The 27506-nt window shown below is 49.1% G+C and overlaps 3 protein-coding genes across 12 annotated transcripts in view; 2 read left to right on the top strand and 1 right to left on the bottom strand.

Annotated features, from left to right (window-relative positions):
- The first annotated feature begins 840 nt into the window (after positions 1-840).
- On the top strand, positions 841-7175 carry lrrc32 (leucine rich repeat containing 32). 4 transcript variants are annotated; one of them, XM_037467981.2, is made up of 3 exons: positions 841-1072; positions 3352-3445; positions 4348-7175. In XM_037467981.2, exons 2-3 carry the CDS (start codon positions 3356-3358, stop codon positions 6178-6180), a joined length of 1923 nt encoding a protein of 640 aa, XP_037323878.2. In that variant the 5' UTR covers positions 841-1072; positions 3352-3355; the 3' UTR covers positions 6181-7175. The 4 variants fall into 4 exon arrangements, with proteins under 4 accessions (XP_037323878.2, XP_037323879.2, XP_037323877.2 ...); XM_037467982.2 differs by lacking the exon at positions 841-1072 and adding an exon at positions 1931-2044; XM_037467980.2 differs by lacking the exon at positions 841-1072 and adding an exon at positions 1953-2040.
- A 4175-nt stretch (positions 7176-11350) lies between these two features.
- On the bottom strand, positions 11351-22529 carry emsy (EMSY transcriptional repressor, BRCA2 interacting). 4 transcript variants are annotated; one of them, XM_037467965.2, is made up of 22 exons: positions 22466-22529; positions 21510-21811; positions 20336-20444; positions 20115-20214; positions 19930-20004; positions 19381-19556; positions 19091-19246; positions 18712-18968; positions 18412-18625; positions 18023-18235; positions 17467-17613; positions 17214-17387; positions 16974-17110; positions 16546-16584; positions 15942-16115; positions 14687-14879; positions 14422-14589; positions 13728-13883; positions 13402-13574; positions 12475-12984; positions 11870-12262; positions 11351-11745 (listed from the first exon to the last, which is right to left on the bottom strand). In XM_037467965.2, the coding sequence occupies exons 2-22, from the start codon at positions 21510-21512 to the stop codon at positions 11563-11565; spliced, it is 3750 nt and encodes a 1249-aa protein (XP_037323862.2). In that variant the 5' UTR covers positions 21513-21811; positions 22466-22529; the 3' UTR covers positions 11351-11562. The 4 variants fall into 4 exon arrangements, with proteins under 4 accessions (XP_037323862.2, XP_037323863.2, XP_037323864.2 ...); XM_037467966.2 differs by lacking the exon at positions 22466-22529 and having other exon boundaries at positions 11870-12259; positions 21510-21993; XM_037467967.2 differs by lacking the exon at positions 22466-22529 and having other exon boundaries at positions 11351-11733; positions 21510-21992.
- The window catches only part of LOC119215647 (rho guanine nucleotide exchange factor 12-like), a 20147-nt gene continuing 14817 nt past the window's right edge, over positions 22177-27506 (top strand). For 2 of the 4 annotated variants that reach the window (XM_037467958.2, XM_037467956.2), the window contains exon 1: positions 22178-23009. In XM_037467958.2, the coding sequence (XP_037323855.2) occupies positions 22978-23009 (32 nt within the window). In that variant the 5' untranslated portion in view covers positions 22178-22977. Of the gene's footprint in view, positions 23010-27506 lie in introns of all 4 variants that reach the window. The other 2 variants (XM_037467959.2, XM_037467957.2) reach the window with 2 other exon arrangements.

Here is a 27506-nt window from a genome sequence, read left to right as displayed (position 1 = left end):
ATAAGATGAAGACACAAACATACAGCTATTAAATCATAATTATGTAGTGTAGTGTTATGTTCACTGTTTCTTAATGACAACCGTTAATGTTAATAATTAAGTTTGGTGTAATAAAGTATAATAATAGGATTGAGAGGAATATATTGTACCATAGATTGATGTGTTTGTACATGTTGATCAGACTAGTTTGAAGTATTTCTGATATGTATTTCAAGAGGAAACACCATGTTTCCATCTTTGTCATGTTTACTGTAGTACTCAGATATTCACTATCTCTCCAAGTATCTTTATGAATGTAAATATCTTTGCCTTCATGGTGATCTTTTACCAGTGCTGTTCTTCTTATTTTATTTCTTTATTAGCTTCACATACATCTTTTAACAGATATATTGGTGAATGTTGTTGAGTCAGCGTTCATGTTTCATAAGTGTGTGTTTGTGGCTCGGGTCACATGACCCGTCTATTTGCAACGAGCACACCTGTCCTCGTCCCACTTCGCGGCCAGAAGAGGACTCCCGTCCACCGTAAGCAGTGGGCCTTTGGTCTTTATCTCTTAATTTATTTCTCTTTTTGTCCTCTGGACCGTCTCGTGTCTTTTTTTCTTCTTCTTCTTCTTCTTCTTCTTCTTCTTCTTCTTCTTCTTCTTCTTCTTCTGTGGTCGCAGCGCTGCACCGAGCGAACCTGAGCAGCAGGAGGCAGCAGGAGGCCCTCAGCTGGGACCTCACTGCGTCGTCCTCTTTCCAGGAAACGGATATCTGATCTGAAACAGAGAGAAAGAGGACCAACCACAACCCCCTACCCCCCCCCTCCCCCCCCCCCCCAAAGGGAAACAAAGCGGCCGGGAATCCCGGGAGATGAGAGGGATAAACCCCTAAAGGAAGGTGTTTGCGTGTGTGTGTGTGTGTGTGTGTGTGTGTGTGTGTGTGTGTGTGTGTGTGTGTGTGTGTGTGTGTGTGTGTGTGTGTGTGTGACACATGACACCGCTGATGCAAAATAATACAGGATAAAAGGATGATGAACTTGAAACGAAAGCTGATAACAACGAACGAGACACCACAGAAGAAGAGACCAGGTGAGACTTCTTCCTCTTCTTCTTCTTCTTCTGCGCTTTTTCACAAAGACGTTTAGGCCTTTTCTCCTGTTTTCACACGACTAGAAGTGATGCATAGTCACTAAATCCATGTCTATATGTATGTTCCACACATTACGCATAATAACACATGCAGCAGTAATTATTGTAAGAGAACCACCAACATGTCATCAACCTGCTCTCAGATTAAGTGGATAAATGGACTTAAGACAATGAGAAGTTGACTAAATAATAAAAGTTAAACCGGCTCCAGCTGTTAATGTGAAACGATGTGTAAACAGGACTCTGTTCTACTTCTAAAGAATATTCAGCTTTTCAAAGTAGACAAACTGCTCAATGTACCGCCAAAATAAGAGTGGATTTTCTTTGGCGTGGACGGCTCTCACTGCGCAGACGTCCTTTAAGGGGGGGGGGGGGGGCGTGGACGTGTGAACCGGCCGTCACTCATGTATTCACAGTGTGGTGACGCGGAGGAGAAGGACACGTTGACCCCCCCCCCCCCCCCGATCAGTCCCACGGTCTGGACAGGACATGTCTTCAAATGTCTCCCATCCGATGGAGGTGAACATCCGGATTCTCTCTCGTACACGTGTGTCCATAAAAGGCTGTTTTTTGGGATCTGAGCCCAGAGCTTTTGGAGCTTCAGACGCGTGTGAGAACATCCAAACTATTTAACCTTCTGATTAATGCAGAGTCACTTTTTGGGTGGGGAAAAGGAAAGGGAGGGAATGGGGGGGGGGGGGGGGGGGGTTTGCTTCATCTTAATGTGAAGCATAAAACTGGACTTCCCAACCCCCCTTATAAGGCATTTCCCTGAGCAGAGAGTGATGGGGGGGGGGGGGGGGGGAGTGCAGGATATTCTCACAGGATGTGATGGCCGGGCAGCAGCCGCAGCATCGCAGAGTGGAGGGAAGCCTCGCTGAGAGCAGCTCTTCAGTGACCATCGATCCGTGAGTGAGTGAGGGGGGAGGGGCGGGGGGCGGGGGGGGGCTGAGGATGAAGACCCCAGTTGTTGGGCTCCTTTCGGTTTGCATGCTGACAAACATCAGGGGTGGAAGAACGTCTCAGATGCTTTTGTTTAAGTAGAGAGGTTTGTAGAGAGCAGTTTCTGTTTGGGGTAAACTTGTGTATTTTCACCTTATTCCTACTTTTACTCGACTAATCTTAACTTTGAAAATGTAAATGTACACATGTTGTGTGTAAACTACCACTTTGTAAACAGTCCGTAGATCACGACGCCTTCAAAATAAAATCAGCGTGTAAGTAGCATTTTGTTGAGCTGGTTTTAACTACTACTAGTTTAGTGCAGGGGTTCCCAGCCTCTGGGTCGGGGGCCTCCAGAGGGTCACCAGATAAACCTCAGGGGTCCCGTCTACACGTCTACACAGCGTGGAAATATTTAAGTATTTGCCTCTGAAATGAAATTGGAACCACTAAAGGAAATTACTCTCGTTCGTAGCTTTAGGAGAAGAGTTTGGATCTTTCTGACTGGCTGTAAATGTGTAAAAGGGTTCTGGGACGCTCGGCATCGACAAAGAGAAGCCGGGTCGGTCCGCTTAAAGCCGCCTCTTCAGTTGCTTGTTAAATTAATAATTGAGTTAAATGCTTCTTATTGTTGATTATCGAAATCAAATCCAAATGTTTTCCAGTCGCAGCGAATGAATGCTGTTTCTGTTTTCTCGTCACATGAGAGGAAAGAACATCTTCATTGAATCAGAGGCTCCACAGAGCTGCTCACAGTTCACACACTGAACTGAATTCTCCTCAACTGAAACTTTGTTTTTAAACCGATAATTCACCTCTACGGTGCCTCGTCTTTATCGGCAGTTTCCACGGCGATCATAACTACTCCCACAAGATTTCCCCATCGCAGCTCGCACGTTGCTTCTGTTGGGTCCAGAGGAGCAGACCAAGAAACATTTCAGCAGGTTTACGCAAAATATGACGAGGCACAGAACTAACGTAACGAGGTGACTCACAGAGGCGAAAGAAAACAAATAATTCGATTCTCCCCCCCCCCACCCGGAGAATAACAACGAATTGGCGGCTTTTGCTCGCTCGTTATCTTAGTCACTGGTTCTCTTTCCTGCAGCTTAATGCACTGAAATAGACACAGAAAAGCCCCGGTTTGAGTCTCGGTAGGTAGGCCCACCTCCCGCTTCCTTCCCTTTTCGAGTCATATCACCGGTGTCTTGCTTCCTGCAGCGGCGAGGGTTCTAACTGTTGATCTGGTCTCTCCCTCTCCCCCGCCGTCGATGCAGCGTCATGGCCGCCTTCCAGCTGCTCTTCCCGCTGTTGGTCACCTGCGTGGCGGCGTCCGCCCGGGCCCCCCGCCGCCTCCCGGCCTGCCAAGTTGTGAGTAAAGCCGATTTCTTTCTCAGTTCCCCTTCATCTTTCCCCTCACATCTCCAGCCAGAGAAGCAGTGACTCATGCGTTCATCTGCTTTTGCTCCCGACGCGGATGAGGCCCCTGATCCATCAGGTGCTGGAGGTATTTTCGGATCATCCCAGAGAAAAAAAGGCCGGCAGTTTATTTGAAAGCTCCGGAGCAGCCGGTTTGGTTTATTAATTCCAGCTGTGCTGGCAGACCTCCGGGCTTCAATATTTGGACAGAGGAAGGTTTATTTGTCTTCTCTGGGAGAAGAATGGGGAGGGGTTGTTGTCTGCGATCTGCGACCCGCGTTCTGGAGCATTTTCTTTTCTCAGGAGAGACCAGCGAATACGTAGAAGAGCTTCTAATGAGGTGGTGGTAGATCGGTGTTCCGCCCTTCACTATGAATCAGCGCATTTACGCCTGTAAGCAACGCCGCTTTCAGGACGCCACTGGTATGGCGAGAAGCTCCATGCAGTAGATGTACTCTAAATGCTCAGGGAGAAAAGGCGAGACCGAGAGTTTTACGAGCTGTTGTTGGACAGAAGGGATTTCTCTCCATGTGGTTTCCATTATAAACTTCTCTTTAGAACCTAAACATTTGAACCTAGGAGGGTAAAAGAAGAGGAGATGACGAATGCTGTCGGGTCTGGAGCCCAGAGATCGGGTCATTAAAGCAGTCGATACGTTTCACGGGAGAAAGTAATTTTTTCTCATTAGAGTACCTCGCCGTGATAAACCTCAGAGGGCCGCGCTGCTGCCAGGAGCACGCCGTGGGCCCCAGGAAGCCACCTGCAGCATCCGCTGAGTCACTGCCGGGCGTCCCGGCGGCGTTTCCCTCGCGTTAAACCACGCTGGCGTGTGTTCTGTTTTCTCCGTTTCGCAGGTCCAGTCGGATGCGTTTTGCAGCGACCTGAGCCTGAGGAGCGCCCCGCTGGACCTCCCCCCCGGCGTCCAGACGCTGGACCTCTCTCGTAACCACGTGCAGAACCTCACCCGGGAGACTCTGGCGTTCCACAGCGGCCTCCGGCGCCTGAACCTCCGCTCCAACGAGATCCACTTCATCCAGCCGGGGCTCTTCACGGACATGGCCGACCTGAAGGTCTTGGACCTGTCCAGGAATCACCTGCATGTTCTCGCCCTCTCCAAAGTGAGCCTGGGGCCCCTCACGTCCGTGGAGACGCTGGACCTGTCGAGCAACCAGCTGTACACCGGGATGACCGACTACTTCCTGGCGGATTCTCCCTCGCTGGAGGTCCTCTCTCTGAACGGCAACAGCATCACCAAAATAGCGCAAAGCGCCTTCGGCGGATCGCCGAGGCTGAAAAAAATCGGCCTCCACAACAACGTCATCCTGGAGATCGAAGGCGGCGCTTTCGACTCCCTGAGCAATCTGACGGAACTCGATCTGTCCAAGAACTCCATCACCTGCATCACAGACTTCAACCTCTGCAACCTGAAGGTGCTCAACCTCAGCAAGAACAGCGTGGAGCTTTTCCAGAGCGTCACATCGACGGATCACTATCGTCTCCTCTCGCTGGATCTGAGTGAAAACAAAATGTCCTCCTTTCCTCTGCTGCCCAGGAATAACAGGCTGGAGCACCTGGACGTCTCACGAAACCGGCTCCAGAGCGTCAACGACACGGGGACTCCTGATGAAAAGACCTTTCTCTATCACCTGAGATACCTGGACATGAGTTACAACCACCTCAAAAGCTTACCCGAGTGCTTCTTTCACTGCATGGGCTCCCTGGAGGTCCTGAACGTGAGCAATAACTGCATCAGCTCGTTCTCCATCGCCGACGAGCGCTTCCTGCGGACGGTGAAGACCATCAACCTCGGCTACAACTCGCTGCGCAGCCTGACGTTCGGGGAAAACACTCTGCAGTCGCTGGAGGAGCTCGTCCTCCGTGGAAACGACCTCGCCACCCTGGACCACGGCGTGTTTCGACAACTCCCGAGCATCAAACACCTGCAGCTTCGGCAGAACAATCTCGAAATCTGCTCCTCGGACCGAGAGCGGCAGGACGCTCCGGGTTGCGTCTCCTTTTCCTCTGTGCCGACCTTGGAGATCCTGGACCTGTCTGACAACCAGCTGAGGACCCTGCCTGCCGACGCGTTCGCCGGCAGCCCTCTGAAGTCGCTGGACCTGTCCCTGAACCCGGGCTTGGACATGGACCGAGACTCCCTCCTCGGTCTGGAGCGCTCCCTGGTCCACCTGCTCCTGAGGGAGAACAACATCTCGAGTCTGAGTACGGACCTGTCGTCGCTGACGAGTCTCAAGCACATCGACCTGTCCACCAACCAGCTGACCGCTGTGCCCGCCTGGAACAGAGACTCCTCCATTGAGTCCCTGAACCTGCAGAACAACCACCTGGTCACCCTGGAGTACAGCACCATGCTCGCCCTGGAGCACTCGCTGAAGACCCTCTACATGGGCTCCAACCCCCTGAGCTGCTGCAGCAACCTCGACCTCCTGCAAATGGTGCAGAACTCGGCCGTGGTCGTCCCCGACATCGAGACCGCCACCTGCGTCCACGAGGAGTACTCGGAGCCGGTCAACATCGAGAAGGTGACCTGGGACATGTGCCACACGTCGGGGGTCCGGTACTACGCGATCGCCGTGGCGGTGATAGCGCTGGTCGTCGTGGTCGCGTCGGTGCTGCTGGTTAAATGTTTGCAGGCCAGGAAACCGCAGCACCGGAGCTTCAACGCTTAACGCCACGCCCCTAAAAATGGACGCGTGAAGGGACTATTTATTGCCCTGGTCTTTAGGTCACTGCCAGCATCAGCTGCCACTGAAGACACCTGCCATTCTGTGCTTTGAACGGAACGAAAAACACTTTTCACATGTGTTTGAAAAGTTTGACGCGTTTCGCACCTAGTGGTCACTTTAGGAACTGCAGCTTTAAAGTTAACAGATTTTAAGAGGGTTAATCAGAGCATATTTTCTATCTTGATATTGAACTGTTGTTCAAACTGTCGATGAAAGCGATGCAGACGGAGAAGAAGGTGACTCAAAGTCCGGTGTCTCCTCTTAAAGCTGAGAGTAGAAGGATGGAAACACTACAAAGGGTCAGGAAACCAAAGGCTCCGTTCATGAAGTATGCTCAATGAAGTACACGTGTGTGTATCTACATGAATACCTATTTATGTATCTATCTGTTTGGCGCCAAAATGAGTTTTTACAAAGCAATCCGACACTTCACCCTTTTTTAATGTGGTTTGCACTTTAAATCCCGTCTGATTTGTGTGATTGTGTCTTTTTCTGTGATTGTTTCAACACTAAAGGATAGTTGTGTTACCTTAACATCAGCGCTGGATAGAACAGTGTGTGTTCTGCATGGATCCCCGGCCTGTGGTGCAATACGGAACATCTATTACTCGACACGAGACGCTGAACACTGGGCTGAACACTGAAATGAATAACTGTGAAACTCTGACATAGAAGTTTAGTATACGTGCTGTTTATTTTTGGAATAAATGAAATAATAAATGTAGTGTGCCACAATTTAATACAGCGTACATTTTTTTGCCACACTTTGTACCAAATGAAGCCATTTTCTACACGTAAACACAATATTTTATGTTTAAATACTTGTAAACCATTTCTTTTCACATTATTATTCTGCTCATAATATATGATTGTTTTGCTCTGCCACTTAAAGTATTGGGCAAAAACCAGTAGCACTTAACTATATGAGAATAAACTGTTATTTTCTAATGTTTGTCCTGTGATTATTGCACAGACTCATTTTATTTTTTCATAATATTTAAATCCGTTTATGGTTTATGTAACATACAGCGTTACAGATACAGGCTTTTATTTCTGTTTTTAAATAATATATTTGTGAGATTTTTAACGTCTCCCTCTGACATCGACGTGTCCCCCCCCCCCCCCCCCCGCCCGGGTGTTACCACTACCGTGGACGTGGTGGAGAAGAAGAAGATGCTGTTTGACTTGAACCCTGAAGAAGTCCACGCCGTGTATTTGCTTGAGTTCCGAATGAAGTTTGGTTCCTTTCGCTGTGTTTGTTGGGATGCACTTCAGGCTGGAGGAGACGGAGCATGTTTATTTATTTTATTCAGCTGTGAATCAGCTCTCGTTCTAACAGAAGTCAAACAGAATAATGGAAACTATGTGTATCTGGAGCCGTCTAGACTTCAGTGTTTGCTTAAGTGAACGACTGCAGCTGCTTCCAGGTGACCTCGGCGAGGGGAACTCGGAGGGACGAACCCTTTCTATCGGAAGGTTCTTCCGCACTTTGGACTTTGGACTGTTAAACAGACGTATGACCTACGAGATGAAAACCGCTTTGTGACATGAACGACAATCGAGACGGAGGCGCTTTTTGTAACATTTGTTTTTTCCGTGAATCTCCTGTTTGACGAAGCTCCTCTAAATCCGACTCGTGCTTCCAGGAAGATCAAATTAGACGACTGCACTCACTTCACTTATTTTGCTGGGAGGAGGGGGGGGGGGGGTCTGGGGGGCAAAGGGGGAAGCGGAGGGAGGATCACTTCCTGTCTGCCTACGTGGGCAAAAGATTGGAACATAAACAAAGTGGAGTCCTCGTTACCAACCAGTCCCCCCCCCCCCCCCCACCTCCTCCCCCTCCCCCCAAAAGAGGTGATTTCCTTTCAAAGGCTTTTGTTTACGAGATGAGCCGAGATGGAATCCGAGGCCTCCGGGAAGCATCTGGGCCTCGTGACTGGAAGCAGACCTCGGCCACTTTTCCCTCCCGTGTGACGGCGCACTGAGTCACGAACCTGCGTGACGAGCTGGACTTCATCTGAGATCAGACGCCGTGGGTTTTACACGCCGAGGCTTCATCATAGCGGGAGAAGGAAAGTGAGAACAGAGACAAACAGGAGATTCCTCATGTGTTTGTGAAACGTTGTGGTTTTTTCCATTTGAGGATTAAAAAAAAAAGATAAACGGACTCAAGAAATCACTTTTGAAAATGGAAATGAATCAATTCAACGTTGTGTTTACTTTGTGAATCGAGGCCCAGAGGTCAACTGGTCTGTTGATCCTCAGGTCCATGTGATCACGATCAATAAATGAAGTTATCAGCATGGAGCAGGACGCGTGGCGTCACCTCACCGCCGCGTGAAGCAAACTGAACCCACCTGGACCCTCGAGCACGACGTTCCTCCTCAAAGCGAGTCGAGTAATTATCGCCACGCAGCAGCGTGCGTGTGTGTGTTTGTGTGTTTGTGCGTGTGTGTGTGTGTGTTTGTGTGTTTGTGCGTGTGTGTGTGTGTGTGTGAGTGTGTGAGTGTGTGTTCTCTTCCCTTCACACCCAACGCACGACAGCTGCAGCTCCCCCCCCCCCCCCCCCCCGAGGGAACAACAACAACAACAACAGCTGAGAGTTTAATGTGTGATGAACATGAAACACGCGCTCGTGGCCTCTGACCTTTCCCATGATGCTCGGCGGTTAACGGGGGAAAGCGAGCGCTGTGTGGGAGCACTGGGATGAGTAATGGGAGGCTCCCAGTTTGCCGGCCGGTGAGGCCGGAGATCACGGAGCGAGGCACAGACCCCCCCCCCCCCCCCCCTCCCAAAAAAAACGATTTCCTGACTGAAACCAGATGGAAAGAGGAGTGAATCGCTGCTATCGCGTTTACGTCAGCGGTGCCTGCTGTGACTCACGAACGATGAGGGTTCAACGCCGTCTGAAGCACCTCAGGCAACATTGGGTGGATTCTCTCCAGCTTTTGTGGAGACATTCGTGCTCCCCAGAGGACACGTTTTCCTCTGACTCCTCCCATCACGGTGCGGGCTGACGCGTGTGAGGGTTCACTTCTGTGCATTCACTTCGGAGTGAATGAAGTACAGATCTCATGCATCTCTTTAAAGTCTGAGGCCTTGTACTCGATCCACGATGACCCACGATGACCCCTGATGACCCGTGATGACCCCTGATGACCCGTGATGACCCACGATGACCCGTGATGACCCGCGATGACCCACCGGACTCTCGGCTTCCTCGCAGAGGGTTAAATTACATCCCAGTGTGGCTTTTTAAGAACAACGCCTGTGAAACATCAAACGCACGCAGGCGGCAGATGAGATTTACCTCCTGGTGGTTTCACTGGTTGGAAATAGTTGTGATGTCGAATGCAGGAGGAACCGGAGCCTGAAAGAAAAGCAGGAAGAGGAAATTAAGGAAAACTAGAGGTGAAGGAATGCTGCTGTGGCCCACGTGATGAAGGAGAGAAAAGTCAGAGGGAACTCACGCGCCTGTAAACTCTGATGATCGACAACAACAGGAACGGAGCGCATGAACACACCCAAAGACACTAAAACAACACCCAAAGACACTAAAACAACACCCAAAGACACTTAAACAACACCTAAAACACTTAAATGTGGTTTAAGTGTCTTTGGGTGTTGTTTAAGTGTCTTTAGGTGTTGTTTTAGTGTCTTTGGGTGTGTTTAGGTGTTGTTTAAAGACACTTAAACAACACCTAAATACACCTAAAGACACTTAAACAACACCTAAAGACACCTAAAGACACTTAAACAACACCTAAACAACACCTAAAGACACTTAAACAACACCTAAACACACCTAAAGACACTTAAACAACACCTAAAGACACCTAAACACACTCTGTTGAATGTCGTCGGTAAAAAGCAGCTGGACTTTTGGGGACATTCCACGACTTGTTGAAAGGTTTCATCTCAGAGAAGAACGTAAATGTAGAACGTCTTTATCGACTAACAAACACAAGATGCCACCTGTGATGATTATTTATGTTTATTGTGACATTTATCAATAAAACTCTGCTTTGGTGGAACTTCATTTCCCAGTATGACTGTTGAACTGGACGTAACTCAGCAGGCTCCTAGAAGTCCTAAACAGAGCCACATTTTGGAGGTGGTGCTTGACCAATCAGGGGCCCCCAGGGGCCCAGCGGATCACTTTCAACAGGAGGGGGGGGGGGGGGGGGCTTGAGGCTTCTACATGTGCAAAGCGGCCAATAAAATTATAATGCAATACATGATTTTATATTCAAAAGTAGGAGCCACCATGATTATTTTTTTGGGCGTCATTTAGTGGCTCGCAGCACAATAAAATCTGTTTTTTACTGCTAACATGCCCGGATGTGACTGGCCCCGCCCACTTTGCCGAGAACCCGTCGCAGCAGACTTGTCGTGACTTTTGACCCAGTTGTTTTGCGTGTCTGAATCCAGTGGGCGTGTTGTTGTCTTATCAGTGTGCGTTATTACACACGCACACACGCACGCACTTTATTAGAAATGAAAACGGAACAAAAGCGTGGTAGTAAAAATACGTCAACAACTGTGTGGAAACCATTAGTTGGACCAGCTGACGTGGTGACGTCATGGAGTCAGCTGCTGAGTCCCTTCCATTCTCCTTTTGAGAAACGGCTTCTATCTTTGTGCTGAGTCACCTCACAACAGCAAATTCAGTAGAAAATGGTTTTTGAGTCCTGAAGGAGGGGAAGATCCTGCAATCGATTTGAATAAATCTGACACTAAAAGGAGAAAACAAGTTAAAGTAAAAATTACTTTAATTTTACATAAACATCTGTCTTCTTTGTTAGGGTTTAGTTTTTAATAAGGAGCCATAATTAACTATGATGGTTTGTGTAAACCAAGATTTATTACTCTGAATGACGTAATCCTCATTCATCCAAAAAGATGATTTAGTTTGCAACCAATAAAACTGTATAAACTGAGGTTTAAACTACTCAGATGATTTATTGGGCAGATTAAATTATTTTTTTCCTCAACCAGTCATCTAGTTTTTAAAAGGTATAAAATGAAATGCTTAGTTTAAAAACACACTACGCAGAAGCAAATGCACACTCAGGGAAATCCTCACAGCAACATTTTAACTGCAGAACACATCTTACAAAAAACAGGTACATTTATTTTTTATTTTTTTACATTGAGCAGTGAAACGCGTGTTTCTTCCTCGCAGCTTTGTTCTCTCCTCAGGAAACTTCATACGAGACTTTACTGTTGGAAGGAATACGCTTCGTCCTGTTGGGGGCAAACCTTCACATGTCCGTCAGGCTTTGTACACTAAATGTGGTGGGTGGGGGGGGGGGGGGGGTGTGTCTATGGTCGGTCGGGGGGGCTGGCCGCCGTGGCCTCGTCGTTGCTGCTGTCCACCTCCTGCTCCATGGGGCTGTCCTCCTCCAGCTGCTGGCTGGTGTAGTTGGTGATCTCCAGGAAGCCGCTGGGCTCCACCACCACGTTGGACTGGCTGGAGTCCGGCAGGATGGAAAACTGAGGAATCACCTGCGCGCGTTAGTCACATGTCGGTCAATACAAGGTAACAAAGAGCACCTTCTGCCATTAAAGGCCCCATTTGAACACCCACCAAAGTGATTTGTGACGGATTATTCAGCCATACGCATCTCACCTCAATGACCTCCAGGTCTTCTTTGCTCCTCTGCGCGGTGACAGCCGGCCTGCAGCCGAACGGCTGGGCCTTGGCGTGGGAGTGATGCATGCTGGTCCCGGAGCTACTGATGAACTGGCCCGAGTCCAGGGTGCCCGGCGCGGCCTTTCCCAGAGGGCCGCGGTCGCTGGAGGAGTCCACCACCATGGGCTCCGTGCTGGGGTCGATCTCCGCCTCCATCATGGAGATCTTCAGGATGTCCGACACGGAGGGCTTGTCCCCCGGGGGCCCGCCGCCGGACTCCGGGATCAGCTTGGCAGCCGCCTCGGCGCTGCCGCTGAACACCTGCGACGGGTGGTGGGAGCCGCCGAAGGTGATCTTGGTGACGGTGGCGCTCTGCGTGATGATTGGCTGCTGACGACGGGGAAAACGAGCAGACAGAAATTGAGGAACCTTCCCTCGGTCACAAGTCATTGATCATTTAGTGTAAGCAGTGGTGACGTCCTGCTTAGGTCACAGACTCTTTTAGATTATCGTTGCTCAACGCCCCCCCCCCCCACCCCCCCTTCAAAGGGGCGGGACTTAACCCACCCGACAAAGGCCCCCCGAGTGGCTTCCCTACTCACCTGGCTGGAGGCGGACTTGTCCGTGCCGACGGGGTGGTGCGCCTGCAGCGGGGGGGGGTGGGACATGGGGGTGTGCAGGGGTCTGTGGTGGGACGTCGGCGCTTGCTGGAGCTTCGGCAGCTGCGGGGTCAGCGGGGGCCTGTCTTTGGGGCTCAGGGTCGGCGCCGTGGGTTTGGGCGGATTCTGCTCCCGCAGCTTCGGGAGTTTCTTCACCAGAGGGAGGGAGGCGGGGAAGGAGGACGAGGACGAGGGCTGGCTGATTTGAGGTTTGCTAAGCAGCTGTGGCGGCGGGGGCGGCGGCGGCTGGGCGGGGGCGGGGGCGGCGGCGGCGAGCCGGCTCTGCTCCGCCTCGGCCTGACTGGAGGGAGGCGGCGGCGGAGCGCTCTGCTTGGCGGGGTCCGAAGCCGCTTGGCTGGAGCGGTAAAACAAGCCCGTTTGGGGGTCCAGGGTGTCGCCCTCCAGCTCGCCCACCTCCAACGCGGCGTCGGGTTTGGCGTGGCCGCCGGAGGGCTGAAACAAAGAGGAGGCGAGTCAGAGACGTCATCACGAGGAGGGGGCGTGTTGTTATCGATAACAAATTAGTCATTTTGACCAAGTTCCCCAATGGGTTCCCATGACAACAGTTTCCATTGCTCTCTGGATTATCCCGAGTGGTTTGGGGCGCTCACAGAACGCATTGTTCGAGGCTGTCGCACAAACTCACTTCCACTCTCCGTTGTCTCGAGTCTCCAAACACGGGGAGAAGAATCCCAGAAACTACCTGCTCGGTTCAATGGGGATGATTTACTATCCGGACCAGAACCACAAGTGGACAAGCCGACATCACTGTTCTGCACGCTCTCTATCGTTGTATTTCACACCACCCACTGGGCTTGTTCTCCCCTCAAATCCACCCGAGTTTCCACGGCAACAGACCAGTGTGCTCACCGCGTGGCTGCCGTGCGAAGCCGCGGCGGTGACGACGGGCGCAGCAGCAGCAGCCGGTTTGGTCACCACGGTAACCTGGCTGGTGATTTTGTATTGCTTCCCCAGCAGCTGGCTGGAGGACATGACCACGGTGTCGTCCTCGGAGGCCGCTCCCACTCTGCCGCTCACTTTACCTGTCGGGGGGGGGGGGGGGGTTGACAGGTGAGCGTTGTTAAGATGTCGAGGAGCACCTTGACTCCCGTCAACAAACCACGGAGGAGAACATGTGCTCCACATTGTGAGGTTTGCCGCCGCTCTGAACCCGAGGGTCGCGCGGCGCGTCGTACCTGCCGGGACGCACTGCGCGGTGGCTTCAGCCTCGGAGGCGGAGGGCCTCGGGGGCTCCGGGCCGGGCTTCTTCTCGTGGGCCAGCTGCAGGGGCACGGCCATCTGGCTCAGGTCGATGGTGTGCGCTCTGGGTTTGGACTCCGCCTTCTCCTTCACTGCCGACGAGTGCGGGACAACGGTGTCACGGTTAAATCCGGGTTTTTACAGATATGGAATCCTCGTATCTACTGTTTCACACCTGAAATGGCGAGGCTTATTCAAATATGATCAAATAAAGTGTTCAACCAAAGCCCTGGTGGAGGTAAATTAATAGTAAACAATACATAGGTACATTGTGAAATACTGCAGTTAATAAGAGGATCTGCTCTGATCTTCTCGTTTCGGGAATTTACAATCAGCAGAAGGGGGGAAGGTCCCTGGAAGTGGAGGTTTAAAAAAAAAAAAAGGTACGTCGCTGAACAATGAATTGCTCTCACCTTCAGATAACGCGTGGTAATCTGTCTCACTTCCTGTCTAATAATCTACCCGTTCCACAGGTTCGGAGCACAAAGCGCTTATTGAGGCAGGAACAAAGGATCCCTGTGGGCATCACTTTCCATGAAGCAGTCTTCTTCGTCTGCTGTAGTCAGGGCGTGTACATGTGGTCCAGCCCCCCCCCCGTCTACTGTCTCTGCGTGTGACATGAAGGCTCACCTGTTGTCTGCTGGAGCTCCAGCAGGGCTTTGATGGTGGACGTAGCGGACTGGGATTCCCCACCTGGCACTTCCTGGTAGATGATCGTCGGACCGGACTCCACCGATATCTCCTGCTCGGTCCAATCATGCTCTCTGGAGGACACCACGTGCACCGCAGGCTGAGGCTCTAAGGAGGCGCGGGGGGGGGGGCATGGGTCATTTTCACGGTTCATCGTCTCTACGTGACGGAACACGGGGGGGGGGGGGGGGGGGGGGGGGTTCACCTTGAGCGCTGCTGTGCGGCGCCTCGCCCGCGGCGCCCCCGCAGTCGTCCTTGGCGGACCCGTCCGGGCCCGAGGCCGGACCCGGCACCAGTTCGGCCGAGCGGGTCACGTGCTGCAGCGCCTCGGTGACCAGCTGCCGCGTCTGCTCGCTCACCACCGCCGCCTGGAAGACCGGCTTGGGCTTGATGAGGACCTGGAGGGAGACCAGAGGAGCGCAGAACCCCGTGAGGGCGAGCTTCCCGTCCAGACTGCGGGCGCCGCACGACCACGGAGGGACGTCTGCGTTTCATACGAGACACCAGGACACTGATGCCAGTCAACGGCCACAACGACGCCATAACGACGCCATAACGACGGCGTGTTTCTGTCAGCCGCTCATGGATGCGTGAGCTTGAGGTTGGTGCTGCAGGGGGCGTGATTTTGTGGTTTTACTGATGTTGAACAAAGTACTTTTGGTAGTGTATTGTACCTCACCGCTGGCTGACTCACTGACCTCAACTTCCTCTCCCGGGGACTAAAAATAGGATTCAGGCCGAGTGTGATAGTGAAAGTTCCACGAGCGGTTGTAATAAATCCCAAAAAATGTTTCATGAAAACATTCTCATTATAGATACGACCCATTATTTTCCCGCACACATCAAGTGTGCAGCGGCATGATGGGATTAACCCCCCCACGAAGCTTATAAGTAAAATCATTATTATTTTAAAATACACAACAACAAGTCACATCAAATGGAGCCGATGCGTCAGGAGTTTCCCTCCTTCATGTCCTCTTGTTAACGATTTAATAATTAATCAGAATCACGCGACGGGTTGTGAGAGGAGACCTTTGAACCTGACGGAGCGTTGATGACCTTTAGGGAAGCACTCAGCAGCCCCCCCCCCCCCCCCCTTGACTGGGGGAAGTGAACGAGGAAGAAGGAAGGTCAAAGCAAAGCCCCAGACGGCGTCAGAAGAATTTAGGTTTTTCTATTCATTTCAAACTTTATTCTTTAAAAAAGGCCTTGATCCGACTTCCCCAGAAAAAAAGGTCATGGATCCCCCGCTGAGAGAAGAAGTCATCGCCCTCGTGGTATTTGAGGTCTGTCAGAAGGTCGTGAGAATGTCCACCTGATGCCCGTCACATGGTGACCTCCATTTGAATGTGGTTTAACCAGCATGGATTGAGGAAATGAAACGCAGCGGTAAATGTTTCAGAGTGGAAAAACGCCGAGAAGAGAAACGTCAAAAGCCAAAAAGGTTGGACTAGCCTCACCTGCGTCTTGCCCTGCTGGCCGTAGACGATCTTGGTGGGGATGATCTTGGTGGCGGCGGCCTGCGACCCGGAGCTCATGCCTTTGGGCTGGGTGACGATCATCTTGGTGATGGGTCTGGAGGCGGTGATGATGGCCGGCTTGGTCCCCTGCACAGCCTGCAGCCCTTTCTCGCCCTGAGGCACACACACAGTTCATCACGACACACCAGAACCGCCGACACGCCAGAGGAACCCAGTGATGCTCTTTGGACACGGTCGAGTCCAAATGCTCATGTCCAACAATGAGTGAAAGCACGAGCCAGTTGCAGCCCTACACATAAGTCGCTGGATCATTTTAAGGCAAGAGAAGTTTTAAAAAAAGGAGCAGTTCTACATTTTCAGGTTAGCTGTTCCCACTCGTTTACAGTCTTTGTGCTAAGCTAACTGGATGCAGATTAGTATGTAATAATATCCAACAGTCAATCTGAACATCAAACTCCACACCAGAAAACACATTAAAAAAAAAAAAAATCCAAACTATTTCTTGAAAAACACAGAACTCCATTTAACACATTTTAAAACCTTGAATTCAGGAAATGCAATTTGATAAAAATGTTTAAAGGACCTTTGTGTAGGATGTGAAGGTTTCAAACTTTGGCAACACCTAGTGGTTGTATCAAAAAAGACAACAACAGTGGAATTACAAAAAGATGTCAACAAACATTTATGCCATCAGAATCATTTGAAAGAGTTATTAGTTTATTAATCACCATTTCGCCTATAAGTGTACTGATTGTTTGCTGAATTAATTCATTAAATCAATAGTTTGGTCCGTAGAGTTCCCAAAATAAAGAGTTAGAAAGAAAAATAGAAAACATTCACATTTCAGAAGCTGGAAGAATTGTTGCCATTTTTGTAAAAAAAAGTTGCCAAATAATTTCCTCTCAAAAAATAAAAACCACTAAAGCAAAATACTCCGTTAGATTTGTGGGAATCACATGTGATCATTTAAATCACATGTGATCATTTAAATCACAGCGAGGTTTCACTGACCCCGGCATTCAAGAGGGTGGTGACCACATTCTTGCCAGGTAGCCCCTGGATGGTGGCCCCCTTCCCCGTGGTCTTCTGCACCACGATGACGTTTGGCTTGGAGCTCATGGGGATGGTGGTGATCTTGGTCGTCGTCCCTGTTGCAAAAAAAAAAAAAAAAAAGAGCGGAGTCGACGTTTTTGCAGAGAGCGGCGCAGAGCGAGATGACGGCGGCGCGGAACCTTCGCCTCGCGGACTCACCGGACACCATGTTGCTGCTGATGATCTTGCCGCCCAGCGTGGCCAGAGACTTGGGCACCACCGTGATGATGCTGCCGCTGGTGGTCTTGACGTAGGTGGCCCCGCCGCTGGAGGCGGATATTCTGGCGCCGAGGCTGGGGCTCACGGTCGGCCTGGTGTAGGTGGCCTGGGTGGCTGCAAAAGACACAGGGTTGCTATTTAGTAACTATGCCCGGGTGTCTGTGCCGAGTACAGGGGGGTTTCTGTCCCTCACCTGTGGACTGCGTGACCAGTTTGGTCGTCATAATGGCTCCGTTGCTACTGACGACCATGATGGGGGAGGAGCTGCTGCTGGACAAAGCCACCGACGGCTTGGGCAGGATTTTGCTGGGCTGAACCTGCTGAGTGATTATCTTCACCCCTGTAACATTTAATTAGGTCAAAGAAGAAGAAAAAAAAAAAAGCACTTATATTCTACAACAGAAGATGTTGCACTCGTGTGTTAATGGTCCCTGTGGAAAAAGCATTAATAAAACATTTATGCTTTCACATGTTATGTTGTCTCTTCATAATCTGTTCTTTAAATGTGCAAATATAACTTTAGGCAACTAGAATGGAATTTAAAAAAGGGATTATGAAAGAAATAAGGACAAAAAGGAAGACACAAAGAAATAAAGAGGTAAGAGTCAAAAGAAAAAAGTGACAAAGAAATACATATAAGGAAAGATGAACAATTAAGAGCAGAAAAGTCAAGAAAGCGATAAAGATCCAAAAGATCCAAAGATCTAAAAGGAAAACATCAAGAACCAGAGAGATGTCGGGCGGCTTACCGGACTCCTGTTTGATCTGGATGGTGGGCTTGGAGCCCGGAGAGGTGCTGCTCGCCTGCGCCTGGCTGATGGCTCCCAGAGATGAGCCGTGCTGCAGCTGTTTGGGGGACTGCTGTTTGGGGAACTGGGCCAGGATCTGAGCCGGCGATCCCACCAGCGTCTTAGGCGAGGGAAGTCGGGCCGAAGCCACCTTCACTCCGGCTGAAGAAGCGCCTGCAGCGGCGAACACAGAGCTGTTGAGCTAACAAGGCTAACAGCGTGTTAACGTGACACTAAAGAGGAGATGTGTTGGAGTCTGTGTGCAGGAACCGGCGGTGAAGTCCCGACTTGTTAAAACCTCAAACAAACTCATTCAGAACAGATGCTGAAAGAGCAGAGGAAGGACCTACATGTTGTTGACATGACCACCGACGGCGTGGAGGAGACCACCGTGGTCACCGCCACGGTGTGGGAGGAAGGGAACACCACCGTCTGCTTCTGGGCGGTGGCCGTGAGCACCGAGGTGGAGACCAGCTTGGACAGAGCGGCGTTGTTGTGAGCGTGAGACTTGGACAGGATGTTGGGCACGAAGTTGGAGCTGGGAGAAGTTGTCACGATAATCACCTGAATGAAGATGAGACGTCAAAAAAAAGAAAGAAAGAGGCTACGGGGGGGTGCAGAGAGGCGCGGTGGCGGCGGCGTGGACCCACCTTCTGCGTGGTGGTGTTGGTGGTTTGGATGGTGGGCTTGGTGAAGGTGATCTTGACGGGGGACAGGTGCGGCGGCAGCGAGTTGGCGATGCTCTGCATGATGTTGCTCATCTTGGGGCTGCTCACCGGCACGGTGATGTTCTTGGACACCAACGGCGTCGCCTTGGAAACCTCCTTCAGCATCACCGGCGACGAGCTGGACGAGTTGGTCCGCCTGCGCTTGCGCGGCTTCTCGTCCTCGTCGGAGCAGCTGACGCCTGGAAGGACAGCGGGGACGTGTCGGCGGTGTATTCAGCGTCAGTGAATAGTGGGACGTATTTTGTTAAACACATTAAAAGACGCAGAGCGAAAAAGGCGAAGTCGACTTCGGCGATCTCACTTTTCACGTAGACGGTGCTCCCGCTGGGCAGCACCACCACGTTGGACGAGGGACTTGCCGGCCGCGGGGATTTCACGGCCGCTCCTACGGCGCCGCTCGTCGCGGCGGCGCTGGTGGGGGTGCCGGTGGTGCTCGTGTAGGAGTAACACACAACCACTGCAGGGAGGAGAAGAAACGCTCATTTAATGTACAATCTGATTAACAAAGATTAACCTTCTATGTCAATAGAATATTGAGAGAATGTGAACGCAGCACTTGTCCAAAAGTCCAATAAAGAGACGGCGACTCACCTTCTTTGTTTCCCGTTTCCGCTGGCAACAGCATGGAGGCATTCTGAATGGCCGTGGCACTGGCCACAGCATTAGCGGTCACGGTAAACGCCGTCTGCGGCACCAGCCTCGGCATCAAGGGGACGAGCCGGCGTCCCTCGATGGACCACTCGGACGAGCTGTTCGGACCCGACATACTGAGAAAAAGTACAAAAAGTCAAAACTACAATTCCCCACTATAAAAACATCATGGACAGAGAGGACACTCCCGCATGGCAGAGGACACTCCCACATGACAGAGGACACTCCCACATGGCAGAGGACACTCCCACATGACAGAGGACACTCCCACATGGCAGAGGACACTCCCACATGGCAGAGGACACTCCCACATAGCAGAGGACACTCCCACATGGCAGAGGACACTCCCACATGGCAGAGGACACTCCCACATGACAGAGGACACTCCCACATGGCAGAGGACACTCCCACATGGCAGAGGACACTCCCACATGGCAGAGGACACTCCCACATGGCAGAGGACACTCCCACATGGCAGAGGACACTCACTGATATGCGATGGTGGTGAGGCGCTCATCATTGACGGCCCTGCGGACTTCTGCGCGGTGGCGCTCTGTTGAGATCCTGAGGGTGGCGCCAAGGGAAAAAACAGGAAGAAAAACGGTTATTTAAAATCAAGCCAAAGTGTTTTCTCTCTCGATGATGAACTTCCAGAATATGTAAGAAACAATCACCCGAGGATTTTAGTGAGTTCTCCCAGCAAATCCTTCTTGTCCTTTGAGAGGTCTCCTTGGGCTCGCAGGGCGCTGATGACGCCGGCGTACGCCTCCAGCTCTGGGAAACAGAAACCAAAACGCCAAACTCAAATAAGAATCTCTTGGTCTTATTGAGAGGTAGAAATCCCTTTTACAGCCGTGTTTCCTCCACTGTTCATAACAGACTCATGTGATCATACCTAGTTTTCGGAGAATTCTTTTGCACTCGTCCCTGCCCAAGTCCAGGATGGTGGGCCATACCACAGGCATGGTTCCAGCCAGCACTGGCTTCTCCAGCTGAATCATGGGCTGAGTTGAGATTAAACCAGAGAACGGAACATTAGACAACAATCTATCAACAAATGTCACAGGTGTTGGCTCTCTTTAAAGAGCTCCAACAACAATGAGAGAAGAACATCTTTGATTCTTAACATTTAAAAGTTCAATATATAGTTAACAAATCTACAAAATCATGTTTGAGTTCTTCACTTCACCAGAACAGTCTGATTGACGAGAAAATGATCTTTCATACACAATGACTGTGTGCTGAGAGGGAGCTAAATGCATCGACTGAAAGGTTCCATGGCGCATTTTAACGAGTGTAATTGAATGAATTAGTCCCTTCCATGAAGAAGCTTCTCTCCCAGAGGATGTGCTGTGAGTAATTAATCCACTCTATGATTGTGCAGCTTTAATTCAAAAATGGATAAAGGACGAAAGGTGTCGTGTTGAAATGAGCTGAGTGGGAAGTGAAGAGCAAACCCCCTGCTGTTATTTACAACATGTGTCCTGCTGATGCCCGATTCATCTCGGTCTAGTGGGTTTACTTTGGACAATTGAGCATGAAGCAAATGGGACTCAAACAAAAAAGGAGTAAACACTGCATTAGAAGGAGACAGTTTTGTAAATCAGATTCCTATTTAGTGTCTTTTCTCAAATCGTCGCGACCTGTTTACACTGACTAGCACCGCCCACCACCGGACATCCCTGTAACTACAATCCATAGCGGACAAGGCCAACAAAAAGAGGAGGTATTCCTTAAGGCAACTCCTGCTTAGAAAACAATTGATAAGTAAAATCATAGTTCAATAATTACACACCTGTGCGTTTGGTGCCACCAGGTTCCGACATTTAAAGACGAATAACTCGAATGTTTAGCCGTTATATTTATCTGTCAACAACGACAAAGCGGGGCACGTCACACTCGGTCTGCGTTTTCACCAGAAGCACAATAGAAAAAGAAACAACGTTAAAATACACCTCTGAAATATTCAAAGCGAGGCGTGGTCGAGCCTCTAACCAGAGGGGCGTTGTATTTGATCAGTTCAACCTTTTGCCTAATTAACGTTACCTGCGAACACATCAATATCTTACCATCCGTTAGCAGGACAACTTCAAGGCCTTGGTTAATCCGAGATCACAAACAAACATGGCGCACCTGAAGACTTTGGGCCAAACTACCGCATCGCGTGGTTGTTTTTCGATGAACAGCGGCGGGCAAATAAAATGCTGAACTGCCAGAAATGTCTCAGTCAACCCAGAAATGTCCCAGTGTTTACGTTGCGTGCTAGCTAGCTGCTGCTGGCCCGGGGACGGATGGGCGGCTCTCTTCTTCTTCGTGTGATCTATGACGTCACGGGAGGCGTCTTCTGGTGGACGTGGCGCGGTGCTGCCCCCTACAGGTAGACGGCACACACACAAAAAAAACAATTAAAGTCTGTTTATGTTGATACTCTATTTATAATGTATTGAATTAATTTTCATTATTTAGCTGTGTAAAGGTGTACCTGCCTCTGAGCCACACTGATTTTTCTCTGGAACTTGTGAAATAACTTATGAAACATGAAAGGCACAAACACTGTTTTTATGAAAAGGTCACAACCCAAAACTATTGGCAACAACTTGTTTATTTTAACAATACATAACATTTGAGGATTTATCTTTTTTTAAATCAAGAACTTTAGTCTGAAAATTAACCCCTCGTATATAATTTTAATTGTCAAATCAATTGAGTAAAATTAACGTTTTTTTTAAGTACCTCGAGATCGTACTGTAAGTCAATTGTGCTAATTACATTCCAACACTGATAAATAGCGAGTAAAAGTTCAAATAAAACCACATTAATGCTTTTAAATCTGCCAGTTTAGCGAAATACGAGGAGTTCTTGAACGCAACAGGATGGAAGGTGGGCTTTTCTCCTCTTTTTGACTCTTTTTTTGGGGGGCGGCGCGCGACAAAGCATTTCCTTTTTTTCCATTTTGCATCATCACTTTTGTTGCAAGTAAAAAAAAAGCATTCCCAGATTAGGATTAGGATTACAGCGAACAGACCTGGAGGAGGAGGATGCTACAGAGGCTCTGGACGTTCATTTTGGATTTAGTTTGAAGTTATAGCCCCCCCCCCCCCCGGGGGTAATCTGGAATGTAGCCTGGACTGTCATCGTGGAAGCATTTCCTAGGGAACACAGCGATGCCCTCCACTCGGATTTGGAGGTAATCTGAGGCCGTTTCGGGGAGACTCTTTGAGTTTTTTTTTCTTCTTCCAGATGTCTGATGATCACCCCGGTGACCAGGAAACCGCCGCTTCTCCCCGCTTCTCCGGACCAAACGTACATTTGTAAAACTTTATTCTTCGTTCCCTCTTGACTTTGTTCCCTGGAAGAAGAAGAAGAAGAAGAACAACAACAACACAAAAAAAATCCCTCTTCATGCTGGATATAACGAGTCGTCGACGTTTGTGCGCGTGGACCGTTCTAATGAGTCAGGCTGGTCGGACCTGATGGTCGTGACATGACGTGATTCGGGTGAAGTCGTCGGGAAAGCAGGTCGCAAGGGAAGCCCCAATGAGCTGCACGCAGCCCACGCTCACTGACAGGTAGGCGACGCGCACCTTTTCGCCTCCTCGTCCACATTGAAGCACGTGAAGGCACCTCGGGTCCACGAGTCCACTTGGGGTTTTTTCTTCTTCCCGAGTGGCTTTGATGAATGGAAACGCGCCTGAACGCCTCACGCCAAACTTTGTTTTTTTTAAAAAAGGCACAATTTAAAGGTTTTCTTACACGTTGCATAAGGCACAGCGGACAGAAGTCGATGTTCTGACCCTCCGCCACATTGTTACGCATTTTCGGTCAATTCGGCAAAGAAATTGTGAAACAACAACAACAAAAAAACAATTTGGTAAGAAGTGTTATTTTTATTTCATTTAGCACGTCCTCTTCGCGTCGCATGGTTGTGGGACAGGATGTCCTCCGGGGTCGTTAGATAATGTAAATACGGTTGGGTTGAGTGCACTTAGAGATGCTCGATGTCCCGGATGTCTTTACTACTCCCTGTGAGCTCTTCACTTATCGTCCAACTCGGGCGTCTTATCGGAGGAAACTTTTAACTTTACAGATTTCTCAACGGAGTTCCAGAAAGGGCTCCTTCATCAAACCACGAAGCAGAACGGGGCTCGGTTTTTCCACTCCCCCCCCCCTCCCATAATGACATGCTCCTCTTCCCAGCCTGCAGGGGGCGTATCCCTGGACTGATTCCTTCTTGACCTTCTGGGCCCTCAAAGGTCCACCCAGTGCAGTTCATAACGTCCCGTAGGCCCGAGGGGGTTCGCTCCCCGCGCGGCGTGGCACCTCGATGGAAAGCGCCTCGTTGTGTGAGCGCTTCCTTCCCCCCCCCCCCCCCCGGCGGAGGGTCCCGTGTGCGGTTCTTCTGATACCGCGGCGCTTCACACGGTCACATGATGACTGACGTGTGTTGATTTTGTCAATCCACCAGACGAGGCAGAGGTAAAAGAGTGGCACTGAACAACTCGCCCCACTAAGGGTTGACGGGTGGACTTTGAGCCCTCAAAAGGTTGCCGCTCCACATGAGCCGCTGGTGTATTTTTACTCTCGGGCAATCAGGAGTTTCCTCTGGGGAAAAGCCAAAACAAAGGCATCACATGACCGCCCCCCCCCCCCCCCCCGAAAGTCAAACAAAGTCATTTTGATTTGGGCGACCTTCAGCCCGGCAGCTCGTCCGCTCCTCAACCGGACCGAGGCCTCCTCGTGTGTAATGTTTCCATCACATGTGCACAAACAGACCATGTGCAGCTGAAACAGTCGGTGGAGGTGGAAAGCATGACACACGCGCACACACACACATGCACACACACACACACACGCACACTAGATCACAGACTTGAAGGGAAAGTTTACCCTGAAATTGATTTTTTTTTTGCAGACGTTTCTGCCGCTTTGTTCGACTCTAGTTGGATTTGTTAGATTTATTACATGTGAATGTTGTTTTTTGCTTCTTTTTTTTTTTAAACCCTTTTTTTTAAATTCAGTTCTCAGTGATGTCATTAAAATCCCCAAACCTTGGTCCAGTTTTATCCAAAACACGAGACCAAACGCTTCTACTGTGTCAACAAAAAAATCAAACATGCGCTGATCATTTTCATAACTTGTTTACAAAATTTCATTTAGCAAAATAACTTGCAAAATGTTCAACAAATCACAATAGAATTTAGACATAATTAGACCAATTATACTTTAATGCACTTACTTTAAGTACAGGTTTCTTTCATTTGAAGATGTTGTACTTTATGTACTTGACTCTAGAGGCAAATACACCATTAATGCGATCACTTTAGTTATTAGTTACTTTGCACTTTCAGTCTGATAACATAACGTATAATGTGCAACCAGTTGATACAATATGATGCATTTTATTATATAATTATGCATTAAGGGGAGAAATTCACAAGCTAGCAGTGCATGAATTAGTTCATGTTTGTTGTACCTTCACAGTGCATCAACAATTCTAATCCAGTATTGTACAGTATATTATTCTGAACGGGCCGTTCTGACTGTTTACTGTTGTTACTTAAAGCACACGTGGATATTAATCCTTCTACTTGTAGCCGAGTGTCTCTCCGGGTGGAAGCTCTGATGTGATGCTCTAAACAAGGCGCTTATCTGTGGATTTCAAGGTTGCTGCTGAAGCAAAGTGTCGGAATAAGTACTTTCCCATAAGTCAAGGCGGGAAAACCGCTCTGTGAAAATACTTTGTCACGAGCACAAGTATTACATTATTACATTGAAGGTTTCACTTGGAGTACCAACGTTTTAACAAAGTGGAATTTAAGGCACTTGTTGTGAGAATCAAATATCGCACATTTTAAAAAGCAAATACCTCGACATCAATGGCAACATTCTAGGGTCGACCATTTGTGCTTTCACACGTTTACATTTTTTTATAAATAACCATCAATATTGAGTGTGTAAAAGGAATCAATAGAACAGCTGGTACACTAAATGTCATCGCTCTACTGTAATGCAGCCATTAGAACCAGGAAAAGACACTAAAGTCTTAGTCTAATATCCTAAATCTGCGATGATATTAACGACGTTGATGAAGTCCTCCTCGTTGGGCAGAACGATTCCCTTCGGACGGCTGAAGTTTGAGATCAACGAAAAGGTTTCAGTCGCCGGGCAACAATTGCTCCGACTCCAGCTGTGGTTGGGTCACTTCCTGGACGTTGTTCAAGGGTTTCTCAGTGAGAGGAATTCGGCTCGAGGTTTCTCCTGACGCGTGCAATGTTTTACCGACTGGATGTGACGACCCTCAGCGTGGGACATGTTCTCCTCCAGAGATCGGACCAAAACAACCCTCTTCACCAGCAAAAGCTCCTTAAGGCTCAGCACAGTTTAGGGCTTTGAAGGAAAACTACAGCGTGACACAACCTGGGTTTTATTTTGGCTGCTCCGTCCCTTTTTTTTTTTTTTATAGCTTTTAACATTTAAAGACTGTATAGAAAAAGAGGACAGCGTCGTCATGACAACACTCGTTGGTTCATGGACAGCCATTTTGTTTGTCATTTTGAAATGACCATATAGGGCTGAAGAGGAGAAGCCGTGTTAGTCTATGATAGAGACCTGTCAATTACTTTGTAGCTCCGCCCTAAACCTCAAAATGTTTGTAAGAAAAAGTCTGTACGTCAAACTATCATGGGACAAAAAGTTTTTAAAAAATGGGTCAGACAATGTTTTTTTAATTATTAAAATGAAACATGTTTTGTAAAAAAAAAGTCTAAATATTTTTGGTCAAACTATTATGGGACAAAAAGTTTTTAAACATTTTTTTTTAATCATTAGAATGACATTTTTTTTTAAAGAATGTCAATATTTCAGGTCAAAAAATATTTTGGAAAAAAGTTCAAATATGTCAAGTGAAAAAACAAAATGGAGAAAAAGTCTAAAAAATATTACACAAAAACGTTTTTGAAAAAAACATTCGCTCAAAAAAAAATTGAGAAAAAAGTCCAAATACATTAGGCTAAAAAATGACATGGATTAAAAATATGTTGGGTCGGAAAATACTTCCAAAAAAAAGTTAAAATATAAAGTCAAAAATATTTTGGAAAAGAAAGCCTATTATGTTAGGTTGAAAAAAAGTTTGACTCCATTTGCTGAAATATTATGTGTTAAAGAAGACTTATGTTCACAATGTTTCCTGAGGGAATAAATCAAGAGTCATTTCCTCATAGACGTCTATGGGAGCAGAGGAGTCGCCCCCTGCTGGTCACTACACAGAAGTAGAGTCATTTCCTCATAGACGTCTATGGGAGCAGAGGAGTCGCCCCCTGCTGGTCACTACACAGAAGTAGAGTCATTTCCTCATAGACGTCTATGGGAGCAGAAGAGTCGCCCCCTGCTGGTCACTACACAGAAGTAGAGTCATTTCCTCATAGACGTCTATGGGAGCAGAAGAGTCGCCCCCTGCTGGTCACTACACAGAAGTAGAGTCATTTCCTCATAGACGTCTATGGGAGCAGAAGAGTCGCCCCCTGCTGGTCACTACACAGAAGTAGAGTCATTTCCTCATAGACGTCTATGGGAGCAGAGGAGTCGCCCCCTGCTGGTCACTGCACAGAAGTAGTCATTTCCTCATAGACGTCTATGGGACCCGAGGAGTCGCCCCCTGCTGGTCCCTACACAGAAGTAGAGTCATTTCCTCATAGACGTCTATGGGAGCAGAGGAGTCGCCCCCTGCTGGTCACTACACAGAAGTAGAGTCATTTCCTCATAGACGTCTATGGGAGCAGAGGAGTCGCCCCCTGCTGGTCACTACACAGAAGTAGAGTCATTTCCTCATAGACGTCTATGGGAGCAGAGGAGTCGCCCCCTGCTGGTCCCTACACAGAAGTAGAGTCATTTCCTCATAGACGTCTATGGGAGCAGAGGAGTCGCCCCCTGCTGGTCACTGCACAGAAGTAGTCATTTCCTCATAGACGTCTATGGGACCCGAGGAGTCGCCCCCTGCTGGTCCCTACACAGAAGTAGAGTCATTTCCTCATAGACGTCTATGGGAGCAGAGGAGTCGCCCCCTGCTG

This window comes from Pungitius pungitius, chromosome 16, assembly GCF_949316345.1.
Source record: "Pungitius pungitius chromosome 16, fPunPun2.1, whole genome shotgun sequence".
NCBI classification, from domain to species: Eukaryota; Metazoa; Chordata; class Actinopteri; order Perciformes; family Gasterosteidae; genus Pungitius; species Pungitius pungitius.
Note: the sequence above shows the minus strand (reverse complement) of the source record. Positions and strands in the feature narration are given on the sequence as shown.